Source organism: Ursus arctos, unplaced genomic scaffold, assembly GCF_023065955.2.
Source record: "Ursus arctos isolate Adak ecotype North America unplaced genomic scaffold, UrsArc2.0 scaffold_3, whole genome shotgun sequence".
Classification (NCBI taxonomy): Eukaryota; Metazoa; Chordata; class Mammalia; order Carnivora; family Ursidae; genus Ursus; species Ursus arctos.
In genome coordinates, this window is record NW_026622985.1 from 87,491,008 (window position 1) to 87,508,667 (window position 17,660).

Sequence of the window (17,660 nt, forward strand, 5' to 3'; positions counted from 1 at the left end):
GTATATCCTCTCCCCCCAAAAAAGAGAAGGCCACAAAGGACTGAAGAAGGAGGTAGTATTTCCATAATCCGAATCAGACCTCAGAAATTGTAAAGAGAACATTGACAAACATGAGTGTCTATGGACTTACAGTTTCTGTACAAAGCAAGGAGAACAGAAACAGTGAAAGACAGATGGAAAATTGGGGGAATATTTGCAATATGTCAGAAAAATGGTTGAAATCCTGTATACATACGAAGGATTCTCACAAATCAGTGTTTTAAAGACTGAATTGAAAAATGGGAAGGACCCTGAATGGACACACTAAAAAAGATAAAATACCCAATTAAAATGTGAAAAGAACATTCAGTTTCATTACTCACCAAAGAAAGACTAATGACAATGACAAAGAGATAGCATTTGTTGCCAGTGAGATTTGCAAATACAACAAAGACTAACAAAACCAGTTGACAAATATGTGAAGCAGCAGGACCTTCCTCGCTGGTACAACCTTCCCAAAAAGAGTATTAGCACAATGTATCAAAATGGAAAATGAGCAGACCCCTTGACCTCCCTACCAATCCAATTTCTAGGAATTTATCCTAAAGAGATAATTGCATAGTTGGATAAAAATGTAAGTGCAAGGATGCTCATTACTGTTATTTATGATAGAAAAATATCAAGTAGTCTAGACATTTAATACAAAACTGACAAAGTAACTGAAAAGTTACTTTGGAGTATACATACAAGGATGTATTTTTCAGCATGAATGGAGGGCTTGACTTTTATTGATAGGAAAAACGTCTGCAGCATATTGTTGCATGAGGAAAGCAGGCTATAAAAAGCATTAAAGTTTCTGTTCCAGGTGGCAACATAGGAGGGTCTTAAACTCACCTCCTTTCATTCACAGACTGAATCTACAGCTATATATGAAATAATTTCCTCTGAAAGAAATCCAAAAACCAGCTGAGCAACTCCTACAGATAGATAGGGCAAACAAGAAAAATCTCAAATCAAAACAGTACGAGAGGCTGAGACACAGTCTTGCCCTAAACCGCACTCCTGCTGCAGCGATCACAAGCAGGAAGGAGCTTAGCACTCCAAGCTACTCCCTGAGGAGCTATGGGTTCGAATCCCACATCTGACACCCAACTTCTAAGACGTGCACCTGAGAGATGAGCCCCCCCAACATCTAGCTTTGAAAACCAATGGGTTTGTATCCATGAGATCCTCACAGCCACAGAAACAGAAACAGCTCTTAAAGGGCTCACATGAACTCACTTTGCCAGCTACTACCCCTCCCAACCCCTTATATACGGCCCTCCCCAGCCAGGGCCCAGTGCAGAGACAGCCCAGTGAAACACAACACAGTCTTTTTATGAAAGAGGCCTATTTGCTTCTCTTAAAGCATTGCCCTAGTAGGGAAGCATCTGCTTGAAGACACAACTAGGAATCTACTGACATACCCTCCAAAGATGGCAGCCAGCAGGTCCCAACTCTACACTCTCCCTCAGCCTTGCTCCAGGTATCTGGTATCTCCAAGCAAGGAACTTGTGCACATGTCTGATGCCCTAGTTTTTGTGGCTACTACTGCGGGGACACCTCCTGATCACCTGGCTCTGACGGCCAGCAGGGCTGACGTCCCACAGGGCTGCAACAAAGAATTCTTAACCAGCTACACTGCAGGAACAGCAGTGGAGAGCCAGCAGACTGAAACTCCATCCTCCTGGAAAAGAGGGCTATTAGCTTCTCTTCACAGCTTCAGCATGAAGGTAGGCTCCTAGGGGCCAACTGTGATCCTCTCCAGATACTTCAGGGGGTGGGTGCTATCTTCTCCCTCTCCCTCTCCCTCTGGCTCACTCCAGGTCACCAGTATCTCCTGATGCTTAATCATATGTCTGCTCAGCCAGGGGGCACCCCTGGATCACCTGGTTCTGGTGGCCAACAGAACTTATATTCATGGGTCCCATTGGACTGCAACCAACAGAAACAGTTCTGAACTGGCTCTCTGCCCCCCGCCCCCACCCAGGGCACAGCACAACACAGCAGACTGAAACACAATTCCAGTCTTTCTGTGAAAGAGGCCTATTCATTTGTCTTCAAGCTGTGGCCTGGTGGGCAGGCTTCTACTTCAACAAACATTTAGGGGCTGACGACAATACTCTCCAGAGATGGAGACCAGCAGACGCAAGCTTCACCCTCGCCCTGTGCCCCACTGCAAAAGTAGTAAAAGCCACTACAGCAATTTGTTCATGGATACTCAACATAAAAAGACGTTACCTGGGACATCAAAAACAGAATGCGGAGGGGAGTAAAAAATGTATAGCCTGTGAAGGAGTTCAAATTTAAATTGTTATCAAACTCTTAGGTTCATTGATCTTTTCTATTGTTTTCTTAGTCTATTTCCATTTTGACCTTTGTTATTTCCTTCCTTCTACTAACTTTCTGGTATATCTGTAAGAAGACTTACATAAGCCTCATAAGCCACAAAGCAAGGACCTAGAGTAGATAGACAAAAGATAAAGAATCCAAGCCTACCACTACAGATAATGATCAAATCACAAAGGGAGAGCAAGAGAAGAAGAAGAAGGAACAAAGCCAGAAAACAATAAATGAAATGGCAATAAACGCATACACATCAATCATTACTTTAAATGCATGGATAAGAAAACAAGACCCCTCTGTATGTTGTCTAAAAGAGACTCATTTCAGATGTAAAGACACACACAAACTCAAAGTGAAGGGATGGAAAAAGATATTCCATGAAAATAGAAACAAAAAGAAAGCTGTGGGACCTATATTTTATCGGACAAAATAGACTAAGAAAAAGACTATGATAAGAGACAAGGAGACATAATCACATAACAATAAAGGGATCAATCCAACAAAAGGAGGTAACATTTGTAAATATTTACACACTACCTACCGTAGGAGCGAGCGCCTAAATATACAAAGTAATAACAGACCAAAGGATGAAACAGACAGCAATCCAATAATAGTAGGAGACTTTAAAACCCCATTTTCAATGATGGATAGATAGTCTAGACAAAAAATCAATAAGGAAATATTGGCCTTAAATGACACATTAGACCAGATGAACTTAACATATATGCAGAAGATTCCATCCAAAAGCACAGAATACATGTTTTTCTCAAGCATACATGGAATATTCTCCAGGAGAGAGAATGTGTTAAGCCACAAAACAGGTCTTAATAAATTTAAGAAGATTGCAATCCTGTCAAGCACCTTCTCCAACCCAAATAGTATAAAACTAGAAATCAATTACAAGAAGAAAATTTGAAAATTTACAAATATGTTGAGATTGAACAACACGCTACTTAACAGCCAACAGGTCAAAGAACAAATCAAAGGAGAAATAAAGTTCCTTGAGACAAATGAAAATGGAAATACAACATACCAAAACTCATGGTTACAGCAAAAGCAGTTCTAAGAAGGAAGTTAATAGTGATAAATGCCTACATCAAGAAACAAGAAAGGTCTCAACTAAGAAACTTAACTTTATACCTCAAGGAACTAGAAAAAAGAACAAACCAAAGCCAACGTTAGTAGAAGGAAGGAAATAACAAAGATCAAAGTGGAAATAAATGAAACAGAAACTAAAAAGACAGGGCGCCTGGGTGGCTCAGTCGGTTAAGCATCTGCCTTCGGCTCAGGTTATGATCCCAGAGTCTTGGGATCGAGTCCTGCATTGGGCTCCCTGCTCAGCGGAGAGCCTACTTCTCCCTCTGCCTGCCACGCCTTCTGCTTGTGCGCATGCGCACTCACACTCTCTGACAAATCTTAAAAAAAAAAAAAACTATAAAGACAATAGAAAAGATCAATGAAACTAAGAGCAATTAAAAAAAATTGACAAACTTTTAGCTAGACTCACCAAGAAAAGAAGAAAGAGGGTTCAAATTAAATCAGAAATGAAAGAGGAAATGTTACAAATAAAATCTTTTTTTAAAAGGTGGGGGGGGGGTGCCTGCATGGCTCAGTCAGTTAAGCATCTGCCTTCAGCTCAGGTCATGATCTCAGGGTCCTGGGATCAAGCCCCGAGCTGGCTTAGGGAGAAGCAGGCTCCCTGCTTCTCCCTTTCCCTCTGCTGCCACCGTGCCTGTGCTCTTTCCCTCTCTGTCAAATAAATAAATAAAATCTTAAAAAAAAAAAAAGAGGAAATGTTATAATTGATACCACAGAAATACAAATGATCATGAGACTACTATGAACAATTATATGCCAACAACTTGGACAACCTAGAAGAAATGGATAAATTCCTACATACGATCTACTAAGACTGAATCATGAAGAAGTACAAATCTGAACAGACCAAATACTAGTAAGGAGATTGAATCAATAATCAAAAAATTTCCAGCAAACCCACATCAAGGACCAGACAACTTCACTGGTGAATTCTACCAAACATTTAAAGAATACCAATCCTTAAATTCCTTCAAGACACAGAAGAAGAGGGAACATTTCCAACTCATTTTACAAGGCCAGCATTACCCTGATACCAGAACCAGACAAGGATGTCCCAAAAAAAGAAAACAATAGGCCAATACCTCTGATGGACATAGATCCAAAAATCCTCAACAAAATATTAACAAACCAAATTCAATAATATGTTTAAAAGATCACACATTATAATCAAGCGATACTTACGCTAGGGATGCAGGGATGGTTTAACATCCACAAACCAATGTGATAATACTACGTTAAACAAAATGAACAATAAAAATCCTGATCATCTCAAAAGACGTATAAAAAGCATTTGACAAAATTCAACATCCATTTACGATAAACTCTCAACAAAGGGAGTAGAACAGAAACAAACTTCTACATAATAAATCCTGTATTTGACAAGCTTGCAACTAACATTATACTCAAAAGCTAAAAAGCTTTTCCTTTCAGATCAGGAATAAGACAAAGATACCAACTCTCCCCATTTTTATTCAACACAGTATTGGAAATCCTAGGCAGAGCAATTAAGCTTTAAGAAATGAAATAACAAATTTAAAATCTTTGTTGTACACCTAGGTTGATATTGAAAGTAACACTCCAAAGGCTCATGCATTTCTAAAATCCACTTGATTGGGGGGGGGGGGCGGCAGGGATGGGGATCCTTAGGCATCTTTTGTTTTCAACATTAGCCTTCACAGAAATGCTTTGTAGTTATATCTAATATTTTTATTTATGTTATGTTGGTCACCATACAGTACATCCTTAGTTTTTGATGTAGTGATCCATGATTCATTGTTTGCGTATAATACCCAGTGCTCCACGCAGTACGTGCCCTCCTTAATACCCATCACCGGCCTAGCCCAATCCCCCACCCCCCCTCCCCTCTGAAACTCAGTTTGTTTCCCAGAGTCCATAGTCTCTCATGGTTCATTTCCCCCTTTCCCCCCCTTCATTTTCCCTTCCTTCTCCTAATGTCCTCCGTGCTATTCCTTATGTTCCACATACAGGTGAAACCATATGATAATTGTCTTTTTTTTTTAATAAAGATTTTATTTATTTATTTGACAGAGAGAGAGACAGGCAGCAAGAGAGGGAACACAAGTAGGGAGAGTGGGAGAGGAAGCAGCAGGCTTCCAGCAGAAAAGCCCTACGTGGGGCTCAATCTCAGAACTCCAGGATCACTCCCTGAGCCGAAGGCAGACACTTAATGACTGAGCCACCCAGGCACCCCTCTTTCTCTGCTTGACTTCTTTCACTTAGTATAATCCCCTCGAGTTCCATCCATGTCGATGCAAATGGAGGGTATTCATCCTTTCTGATGGCTAATATTCCATTGTATATGTGGACCACGTCTTCTCTATCCATTTCTCTGTTGAAGGGCATCTCAGCTCCTTCCACAGTTTGGCTATTGTGAACATTGCTGCTATGAACATTGGGGTGCATATGGCCCTTCTCTTCACTACGTCTGTATCTTTGGGGTAAATATGCAGTAGTGTAATTGCTGGGTCATAAGATACTTCCATTTTTAACTTTTTGAGGAACCTCCATACTATTTTCCAAAGTGGCTGTACCAACTTGTATTCCCACCAACAGTGTAAGAGGGATCCCCTTTCTCCACATCCTATCCAACATTTGTTTCCTGCCTTGTCAATTTTTGCCATTCTAACTGGCATAAGGTGGTATCTCAATGTGGTTTTGATTTGAATTTCCCTGATGGCTAATGATGTTGAACATTTGTTCATGTGTCAGCCATTTGTGTGTCTTCTTTGGGGAAGTGTCTGTTCATAACTTCTGCCCATTTTTTAACTTGATCATTTGTTTCTTTGGGTGTTGAGTTTGAGAAGTTCTTTATAGATCTTGGATACCAGTCTTTTATCTGTAGTGTCATTTGCAAATTTCTTCTCCCATTCCATGGGTTGCCTCTTTGTTTTGATGACTGTTTCCTTGGCTGTGCAGAAGCTTTTTGTCTTGATGAAGTCCCAAAAGTTCATTTTTTCTTTTGTTTCTCTTGCCTTTGGAAATGTGTCATGAAAGAAGTTGCTGTGGCCAATGTCGAAGAGGTTACAGCTTATGTTCTCCTCTATGATTTTGATGGATTCCTGTCTCACATCGAGGTCTTTCATCCATTTGGAGTTTATATTTGTGTATGGTGTGAGAGAGTGGTCAAGTTTCATTCTTCTGTATATAGCTGTCCAATTTTCCCAACACCATGTATTGAAGAGACTATCTTTTTTCCACTGGATGTTTTTTCCTGCTTTGTCAAGGATTAGTTGACCACAGAGTCAAGGGTCCATTTCTGGAGTCTGTATTCTGTTCCATCGATCCATGTGTCTGTTTTTGTGCCAGTACCATGCTGTCTTGGTGATCATAGCTTTGTAATATAGCTTGAAATCAGGCAACATGATGGCCCCAGCTTTGTTTTTCTTTTTCAACATTTCCTGGGCCATTCAGGGTCTTTTCTGGTTCCATACAAATTTTAGGATTGTTTGTTCCAGTACTCTGAAAAATGCCATTGGTATTTTGATCTGGATAGCACTTAAAGTGTAGATTGCTCTGGGCAGCATAGACATTTTAACAATGTTTATTCTTCTGATCCATGAGCATGGAATATTTTTCCATCTTTTTGTGTCTTCTTCAATTTCTTTCATAAGTGTTATTTTCTAGAGTATAGATCCTTTACCTCTTTGGTTAGGTTTATTCCAAGGTATCTTATGGTTTTTGGTGCTATTATAAATGGAATTGATTCCCTAATTTCTCTTTCTACAGTTACATTCCTATATACCTATAGGTGTCTAGGAAAGCGACTGATTTCTGTGCATAGATTTTGTATCCTCATATTACTGAATTGCTGCATGAGTTCTAGTAATCTGCGGGTGGAGTCTTTTGGGTTTGCCACAGTATGTCATCTGTGTTGAATAATAGTGGCTAGAGTGGGTATCCTTGTCATGTTCCTGATTTTAAGGGGAAAAGCCTTTTCCCCATTGAGGATGATATTTGCTGTGGGCTTTTCATAGATGGTTTTTATGAAATTGAGGAATATTCCCTCTATTCCTACACTCTGAAGAGTTTTAATCAGAAAGGATGCTGTATTTCGGCAAATGCTTTTTCTGCATCAATTGAGAGGACCATATGGTTCTTGTCTCTTATTAATGTGATCTACCACATTGATTTGTGGATGTTGAACCATCCTTGCAGCCCAGGAATAAATCCCACCTGGTCATGATGGATAATCCTTTTAATGTACTGTTGGATCCTATTGCCTAGGATCTTGTTGAGAATTTTGGCGTCCATATTCATCAGGGATATCGGTCTGTTATTCTCCTTTTTGATGGGGTCTTTGCCTGGTTTTGGGATCAAGGTAATGCTGGACTCATAGAATGAGTTTGGAAGTTTTCCTTCCGTTTCTATTTTTTAAAACGGCTTCAGGAGAATAGGTATAATTTCTTCTTTGAATGTTTGGTAGAATTCCTCTGGGAATCCGTCAGGCCCTGGACTCTTGTTTTTTGGGTGGTTTTTGATCACTGCTTCAATTTCCTTACTGGCTATTGGTCAGTTCAGATTGTCAATTTCTTCCCGTTTCAGTCTTGGTAGTTTTATTGTATTTTGTTCAAAATCAATTTTTATAAAATTCTAGTCAAAATATTCAATTAAAAGGGCCAGAAAAATAATCCTATGAAGGTTATAGCTAATTGATTAAAAACAATGCTTGCAAGCAGCAAGGCATACAAATTTAATCCAGAAAAGCAAGGTTAAATTAAACTAAACAGTGAAAGCTCAAATAATACACTGGACTCAATTTTGGTAATGTACTTTGAAGCATCTTGAATTGTAGAATTATTTAGGGTTGCTATTTTTAATTGGATACATTTATATTACCCTAATGGAACACAATTGAGAACATCTGAATATTACATCTAAATGTGTGTGTGTGTGTGTGTGTGTGTGTGTGTGTGTGTACACATAATAAAATACTCAGCCATAAAAATCTTGCCATTTGTGACAACATGGATGGAACTAGAGTACTGTGCTAAGTTGGAGAAAGACATGTACGGCGTGATTTCATTTATATGTGGAATCTAAAAAGTAACAAGAGAATCTAGACTTACAGAACAGATTAGTGGTTGCTAGAAGGGAGTAGAATTTGGGGATAAACTGGATGAAGGAGATTAAGAAGTACAAACTTCCAATTATAAAACAAGGCATGGGGATCTAATATACAGCATGGGGAATATTAATCATTTTGTAAGGTGACAAATTGTAACTAGACTTATTGTGGTGACTGGCAATATACACAAATGTCAATTCATAATGTTATACCTCAAATTTAAAAACTCACACAAAAAAATGAAGGCATCAAAATATGAAAGCAAGATGCAAAACTGTCCCTGTTTGCAGAAACATGATCTGATCTACAGAAAATGTTAAAGATGCCACCCAAAACTGCTGGAATAAATGAATTCAGTGAAGTTGCAGGATACAAAATCAATATATAAAAATATGTTGTGTTTCTATTCACTACTAACAGACTTTTAAGAAAAATTAAGATAATGACCCCATTTATAATCGCATTGAAAAAATACCTAGGAATGAATTTAACCAAGGAGGTGAATTATGAGACACTGATGAAAGAAATTGAAGTTATAAATAAATGGAAAGATATTCCATGCTCATGAATTGGAAGAATTAACATTTTTAAATGTCCACACTGCCCAAAGTAATCTACAGATTCAGTACAATCCCTAAAAAAATTCAAATGGAAATTTTTTTCACAGAAATAGAACAATCCTAAAACTTGGATATCTTTTATAAAACCATAAAAGATCCTAAATAGCAAAAGCAATCTTAAGAAAAGCAAAGCTGGAGGCATCATCGTATTTGCTGATTTCAAACTATATTACAAAGCTATAAGAATCGAGACAGTATGGTATTGGCATAAGAACAGGAACACAGATCAATAAAACAGAATAGAGAGCCCAGAAATAAACCCATGTATATGTAGTCAATTAATTTACAGCAAAGGAGCCAAGAATATATAATGGAGAAAGGAGAGTCTCTTCAATAAGGTGTTGGGGAAATTGGACTACTATCTTAAATCATACATAAATATCAACTCAAAATTGATAAAAGGCTTCAACATTAAGACCCCAAATCATAAAACTCCTAGAAGAAACCAGAGGCAGACTTGATGATTTCTTTGGACTTGATACCAAGAGGAAAGGAAACAAAAACAAAAATAACAAGTGGGACTACAAACTAAAAACCTTCTGCACAGCAAAGGAAAACCATCAACAAAATGAAAAGACAACCGACAGAAGGGGAGAAAATATTTTTAAATCATGTATTCGGTAAGGGGCTAATATCCAAAATATATAAGGAATTCATACAACTCCGTAACAAAACAAAACAAAAACCCTAAAAATCTCATTGAAAAATGGGTAGAGGAACTGTATTTTTCAAGGACACTCGGTTGGCCAATAGGTGCACGAAAACATACTCAACATCAGTCATCATCAGGAACATGCAAATCACAATTTCAATGAGCTATCACCTCACACCTGTCTGGATGGCTATTATCAAAAAGACAAGTAATGAGGGGTTGGCAATGATATGGAGAAACGGGAACACCTGTTTCCTGTTGGTGGGAATGTAAGTTGGGATAGCCACTATAAAAACCAGCAGAGAGGTTCCTCAAAACAGGAAAAATAGAACTATGCTGTTATCCAGCAATTCCACTTCTGGGTATTTATCTGAAAGAACTGAAAACACAAATTTGAAGAAAAATATATACTCCCTTGCACATTGAAGCATTATTTACAATAGCGAAGACATGGAAACAACACATGTCCATTGATGGATGAATGGACATAAAGAGTACAGTATACGGAGACAGCGGAACATTATTCAGCCAAAGAAGAAATCCCGGCAGTTGTGACAGCAGGGATGGACCCTGAGGGCATTATGTTAAGTGAAATAAGCCGGACAGAAAAAGACAAATACCATATGATGTCACTTACGCACGGAATCTGAAAAAAAACAAACCCAAACTCACAGACACGGAGAACAGATTGGTGGTGGCCAGAAGCAGGGGGTCTGGGGGGAGGGGCGTGTGCAAAATGGGTGAAGGGTATCAAAAGGTACCAACTTCCAGTTATAAAATAATTCCTGAGGATACAATGTACGGCATGGTGACTGTACTAATACTCTATTGTATGTACAAAAGTAGCTGAATCTTAATTCTCATCACAAGAAAAATTTGTGATGGATATTAACTATGATGATTATGGTGATCATTTAATATACACATATCTCCAATCATTACTTTATACACCAGAAACGAGCATGTTATGTGTCAATTATATCTCAATTCTAAAAAGTATATGAATTACCACATTTGGGTACAATGAATATACATGTTCATACATACATACAGTTAGAGATAGTGAAAGAGCTTCATTAAAGTATTTGTGTTTGTGGGACACCTGGGTGGCTCAGTCAGTTAAGCACCCAGCTCTTGATTTTGGCTCGGGTCATGATCTCAGCGTTGTGAGATCGAGCCCCACATCAGACTCCAGGCTCAATGGGAGTCTGCCCCTGCCTCTCTCTCACGCTGTCTCTCTGCCCCTCTCCCAGCTTATACTCTCTCTTAAATAAGTCTTAAAAATAAATTTAAAAAATTTATATGTTATCTTAGATAAAATATTAGGTAGTGAAGTTGTAATTCAGATTTGTAATTTTGTGTTTTTAGTGTAGAACAAAATCACATGGAAACCAAATTACTGAAAATGCAATAAACACAAGCCTATTTATGACCCACAAAACATAAAGACCCTTTCCTAGACCAAACTCTAGCCAGACTGCTCTATGCCTCCTCTCACCGGGACCCCAACCTTGGTCTGTAAAAGACCGGAACAAACACTAGTCCTGTTTCTCACAGCTGAAGGCCACATCCCCAAGATCACCCTCAGTTCCCTTTCATGGGCCTGCATGAGAAACTCAAGTCTGTCCCCCAAATTTACTGTTCGTTCCCGTCAACACCTAAAGATAGGACCTTTGTCTGGGTTTCACATGGGCCAAACCCCTCCTTTCCAATTTTTATAATTTTTCACTTCCCTCACTCTACTAGCCCACCCCCCGCTTTCTCCCTGTAAAACGCCAAAGCTGAATTGTTTGCCCTGGGCTCTTTTTCCCTATTGTAATAGTTATTACTGACCAAAATCTGTCCTTGCCCCTTTAGCGTCCAGCTTTACCTTTGACAATATACATGTACAGTTTCTCAGTAAACATATTGCTTATCAGGGGGGCGCCTGGGTGGCTCAGTCAGTTAAGCATCTGCCTGCAGCTCAGGTCATGATCCCGGGGTCCTGGGATCGAGTCCCATGTTGGGCTCCCTGCTCAGCGGCGAGTCTGCTTCGCCTTCTCCACCTCCCACCCCCACTTATGCTCTCTCGCACTCAAAATTTTTTAAAAATATTATTAAAAATGACTTATGAAAATATGAAATGGGTATTTTTTCCATTCCCATTAACTTGGGAAGTGCTGTATACAATTTTATTCATTGATTCATTGGGTTTCCATGGAGCTGGTCAGGTATTTGACAGGACAACAAAATCATTGCTTAGCTGGGACAATGCAAGTCAGGCTTTTTGAGACCCCTGAAAAATATGTGTTTGGCTTTCGTCCTTATTTATGGTAGACTTTTTTTCTAGGCAGAAATTTAAATTTTTTATGTAGTTTCTTCCTTTTTCTTTCTGAGGGAAACATTTTCCAGAATTCTAAAATCTCTTTTCACAGGAGTAGACCACAGAAACGTGAGATTAAAGTCTTAGCATAAGCTTGTTCTACCCTGGTCCCACCCACCCCCACAATTCACTGTATAGCAACCAGAGTGCTCTTTTCCAAATGCAGAACTGATCATGTCACTTATCTGCTTAAAACCCTTAAATTATTTCCCTCCAGTCTTCAGGAAAAACTCCCAAGTCTTCACAGTGCCTATAAGGCACCTTCTCTCCCTGCACTCGGCTCCGTTCTGCTCATCACAGCTAGTTTCTGTTCCTGGAGCACACCCATCTCTGTGGCATCTCCAGGCCCCTGTACCAGCAGCCATCCTACTTGAAATGCAATTTCTCTTTCTTAATTGTCAACTTCCTATATTTCAGGTTTCACCTCCCTTGTCATCTTCCCAGAGAGGTTTTGCCTAAAAAGACCTGTTACCGCTTTCACTTTCATATTACCTCCAAAGCACTTACATAATGTGAAATTATCTTAATTATTTGCATACTGGTAAATTCCCAACTTGAACATCAGTCTCTGGAGAGCGAGAATCTTGTGGTGGTGTGCTGCCCAAAGCTTAAACAATAGGCTTTCCCCAAAAAAGTCCTTGCTGATATCCTCGGTACAAATTACCATGGGTAATTTCAAGGTATGGTGTGACATCAACCAGCTTGCAAAATTGCTTGACAATTTAACAGCTCATTTTCATAAACCAGTGCAGGCCAGCTCCGACCCACCACTGGAACCTCGTCTGGCTTCTTAACTACCAAGAAATTAAACTGAATCAATCAAGGCACAGAGTAAGGGGGCAATAAATGGTGATGAAATGTTGAATTGGAATCAAAGAATTCTCAATTCTATTCCATCAGATAGAGATTGGAGCTAGTCGAGTCCTTTTTCTGCTGTTCTAACTGCCAAACTGTATGTAGCATTTGCAGACAAGTACTTTGAAGTCGACTTGTTGAATGGGTCATTGTAAGAGGTTCCTAAATGAAGGGCGAAAAGAGGAGAAAGAGGGAGGGAAGGAGGACCAGGAAGAATTAAGCGAAAGTAAAGCTTATCTCCCAGTTGGGGTTTTCCCTGTGGATGGCATGGCCTCTCAGAAGGCTGTCCGCAGGCCAGGTCTGCGGAGTCCTTGCTAGAACTACACTCGTGGCCCCGCACGCAGCTTCAGCCTCTGGGTGGAATCCCGCAATCTTGTTATCCAGTTACGCCTTGTAATCCTGATACACGCTCAAGTTTGAGAACCACGTCCAAGGAAGGCGGACGGATTATCAGCTCACAAGAGTGACACCAAGACCTTCCTGTCTGCTTGGAGCAGCTCACCCCACCCCAAACCCAATCAAATATCCTGGGAGGGAACAGATCTCAGATTCTGACCTCCCGTTCCAAATCTGTTAAGAAAGCAAAATACCCCCATTGCACCATGATTGAAATACTGGACTTAGAAGTACTTTTGTTATTGAGAAATATTTGAATATTTAGCATTTGGCCTTCATTATTAGTGATCACTGCTATTAGGTAACATTTATTGAGTGTTTATTACGTGTCAAATGTTGGGCTAAGTGCTTCCCGCGTATTAATGCGCAGAACAAACCCGTGTGGTGGGTGCTATTATTGATCTTTATCTTACAAATGAAGGGGACAGACAGAGAGGAGTGATGAACTGTAAGAGGTTATATCCTGGCTGCAGGGTGCTAAGCAGATCAGAGCCTCTGGCCCCAGAAGGTCTGGACCCAGTGGGTGATCTTCCCTGATCCACAAAACCACCAAAAGCTGTGTGGCCTCTAGGTTAAATACCCACGAATACCCAAAAAGCATGTTTCACGTGGTGGAAAAACAGAGAGGCAATTTCTACTTAAAGCTCAGAAAATAAACTATACCGTAGCCGGATTATCCAGAAATAGGATTAATATTTTACTTCTGTCTTTCATCACTATGTTCTTCTCAGCACATGGTGAAATCAGTACAAAAAAACTTTGAAAATCACTAGACAAAAGCTGCCCTCTTTTTTCCTTGAGTGGGGGAAAACGTTCCCAAAATAGTTAAAAACAAATGAGTAACAGCCTAGTAGTAGCAAAATGTGTTAAATTATAGGAAATACATGTGACAGTCGGCTCAGCCCACGACAACCCCCTTCCTTTGGAAACTGCAGTTCCCCAGCTGCATTTGTAGGTAACCTCGACTCCCGGCCACAGCCGAGTGAGCTCAGGGATGAACATCCAACCAGACCCGGCTAGTGGGAGCCCCTTTTCAGGGATGCAGAGAGAGTGTAACCATGTCTTCTGGCGGCTAGATGTAGGGATCTACGTTTGGGATTCCTGGGATGGCCATGTATACAGGCGAGCACAGCACACTGGTCTGCAGGGAGAGGAGGGGAACGCCGGAATGCTCAGAAAGGGGAAGGAGTGAGCACAGACCCAGACAGACATGAGGAAGAAAGGGCCTGGGTCCCTATCACCCCCACTGCTTGGATGAGACCTTGCCAGGGCCTACCCTCACTCCATCTCTTTAAGTGCAGCCAGCTCAGGTGGATTTCCATTTCTGTGCCCAGTGAAGACAGTGTTCAGCCCCTCCGAGGATAAAGGACCACATAGGTCACCATATCTGCCTCTATTTCCCTCCAGAATCAAGGGTCCAACTGGGAGTCCAGGCCATCCCTGGACTTTATCCCAGCCCGTACTGGTTTGCCCTAGCACTAGACTTATCCTCCCTGCAAGTCCATACTCTGTTTCTCAGTTGCACCCCTAGACAGGATCAGGGTTCAAATCCTCTCATTCAACTGCTCAAGCTCCTTGTGTCCTCCATTTTTTTTCCATCTTACTGCAACAATGCCCAGCAAAATCCAAACCCTGCACGCCATGAGATACATGCTATTGACCAACGACAAGCCTGGAAACATTTACTTAGCCTCTTGCCCTACCCAAATTCACCAAACAATGGGAAAACAACCCCTCAAAAACAAAAAACAAACTCATTACATAAACAGAAATCCCCAGTTATATGCTTAATTTGAAGGAACCCAGTGCCTGCTTTTCCCCATCTCCTTTAAACTCATCCCCCTATAGAGACTTGTGGGCTGTACCTGGGATATAAATGGTGCCACCATTGCTCCAATCCGACACAGGGAGCCACTGGTCCCCATCCCCAAAGCACGCATCATCGTGGGGTAGACCTGGAGGGAGGAGCATAGGACGCATCAGTCAGCTTGGGCTCCTACTCTCCCGAGTCCCCTGCCCCTCCTCCCCCAGCCAGGTTTGCCATATATCAAATACCAGATATGCTATACAGGTATGTAGGATATGAAATAGAGGACATCGTGCTCTCAGGCACAGAACTTTGAATTTTTAAGTATCAGAAAAAGAATAAACACTTAGAAATTATCCTTTAAATGACCAAATTCCAAAAGATGTTTAATTGAATATTCGAACTATAATTTCAAAGATGTAAGCTCTGGAATCAAACAGAAGACTTCCTTTTTAGAGCTATAAATGAATAAAGTGGTCCTACTGAAAGTAAAGAAAATCCTCCCCAAGGGACGCCTGGGTGGTTCAGTCAGTTAAGCATCCAACCCTTGATTTTGGCCCAGGTCTTGATCTCAGGGTCGTGACACCAGTGTGCAGTCTGCTTAATACTCTCTCTCCCAAGGGGCACCTGGGTGGCTCAGTCGGTTAAGCGTCTTGTCTTCGGCACAGGTCATGATCTCAGGCTCCTGGGATGGAGCCCCAGGTCAGGCTTTCTGCTCACCGGGGAGTCTGCTTCTCCCTCTCCCTCTGTGCACACACGCTCCCATACGCACTCTAATAAAATCTTTACAAAAAAAAAAAAAAAAAGATCCTCCCTCTCGCTCTGGCCCTCCCACTCATGCTCACACATTCTAATAAATTTTTTAAAAAATTAAAAATAAAAAAGAAAAAAGAAAATCCTCCCCAAATAATGATTCAGTGAAACTTTTAATGCAGTGAAAAGAATTGACAAGCATTCTGGGTACATGCAATATCATTCATGACATTCTTGTTTCAGAATCTTATGACATAGGGACACCTGGCTGGCTTAGTCAGGATAGCACGGGACTCATAATCTCAGAGTACTGAGTTCAAGCCCCATATTGAGTGCAGAGCATGATTTTTAAAAAACAGAATTTTATGACATAATGTACTTTTTAAAAAAGATTTTATTTGAGAGAGAGACAGAGAGAGAGAGAGAGAGCAGGAGCTGGGAGGAGGTGCAGAGGGAGAAGGAGAAGCAGGTTCCCCGCTGAGCAGGGAGATGGATATGGGAGCTTGGATCCCAGGATCCTGAGATCATGACCTGAGCAGAAGGCAGACACTGCACCGACTGAGCCACCCAGGCGCCCCCACAATCTACTTTCTTTTTTTTTTATTTTATTTTATTTTATTTATTTATTTGACAGAGAGAGACAGCCAGCGAGAGAGGGAACACAGGCAGTGGGAGCAGGAGAGGAAGAAGCAGGCTCCCAGTGCATGAGCCCGATGTGGGGCTCGATCCCAGGACTCCGGGATCACGCCCTGAGCCAAAGGCAGACGCCCAACAACTGAGCCAACCAGGCGCCCCCACAATCTACTTTCTTGATGCAACATTCTTACACTTATTATGAGACTTCATTGATCTGTACTTCCTTAATTCTAATTTCTTCTAGGAACTGGCATAATTTTCCCAAGTAAGCAAATAGTACTTAATTTATAGGGAGGATGCTTTACAAAAGAATGGTTTTTCAAAACTTGAGAATTCTCTTAAAGCTATACAATACTTATAGTTTTTAATCCATTCACTAAAGCAAAGCACACAGCCTCTTTACTCGGTCACAATTTGTTAAGCACCATCTGTCAAATGCAAAGTCAAGAGGCTGTCCGGCCTCGGCGGACATAGCTGTATTTTTAAGAGAAGGTCTGGGAGTGGAGTGCCTTTTTCAGGAGTTTTTCTTCTGGAAAATGAGCCTGCTGGCTATAACTGAAAACAATGGATTCAGATGCATGGTGATGACAGCAGAGCAAAGAAAATAAGTCTTTGTTCATGTTTTGACAATTCTGAGTGGCATAATAAAAGAATCATCTTTAGGTACACACCTTTGATTTTTTTTTTAGACAATTATCAAAAAATTACTTAAAAATGAGCTTTTAAATTAATTTATTCCAAAGTATGTGGAGTATTTCAAATGTAACTTAAGCACACTGCATTACACAGATCAAATACGTCGATTCTGTATTTTTTTTATCTTTATGAGGAGAAAAGAATATTTTTCTCTGTGGCTTCAATGGTTTGGACAGGCCATATCTGTAAGCCGAACAGACTTCTAGGTTTCCTGAGATGAAGACAAATGCAGCATCCCCTGCGCTCTGCTGGGACTGCCCTCTTTGGGCAAGTGTGCCCCAGGCCCAATGCAGTGGGACCCTTCCCCAGAAGACGAGTGGAAACCCCCACCCACA

The 17,660-nt window shown here is 40.7% G+C and overlaps 1 protein-coding gene across 2 annotated transcripts in view; it reads right to left on the bottom strand.

Moving 5' to 3' along the window:
- The window catches only part of SVOPL (SVOP like), a 71,714-nt gene that overhangs the window by 8,563 nt on the left and 45,491 nt on the right, over positions 1 to 17,660 (bottom strand). For both annotated transcript variants that reach the window (XM_026511692.4, XM_044388623.3), the window contains one exon: positions 15,299 to 15,388. In XM_026511692.4, coding sequence (XP_026367477.2) covers positions 15,299 to 15,388 — 90 coding nt within the window. The remainder of the gene's footprint in view (positions 1 to 15,298; positions 15,389 to 17,660) is intronic.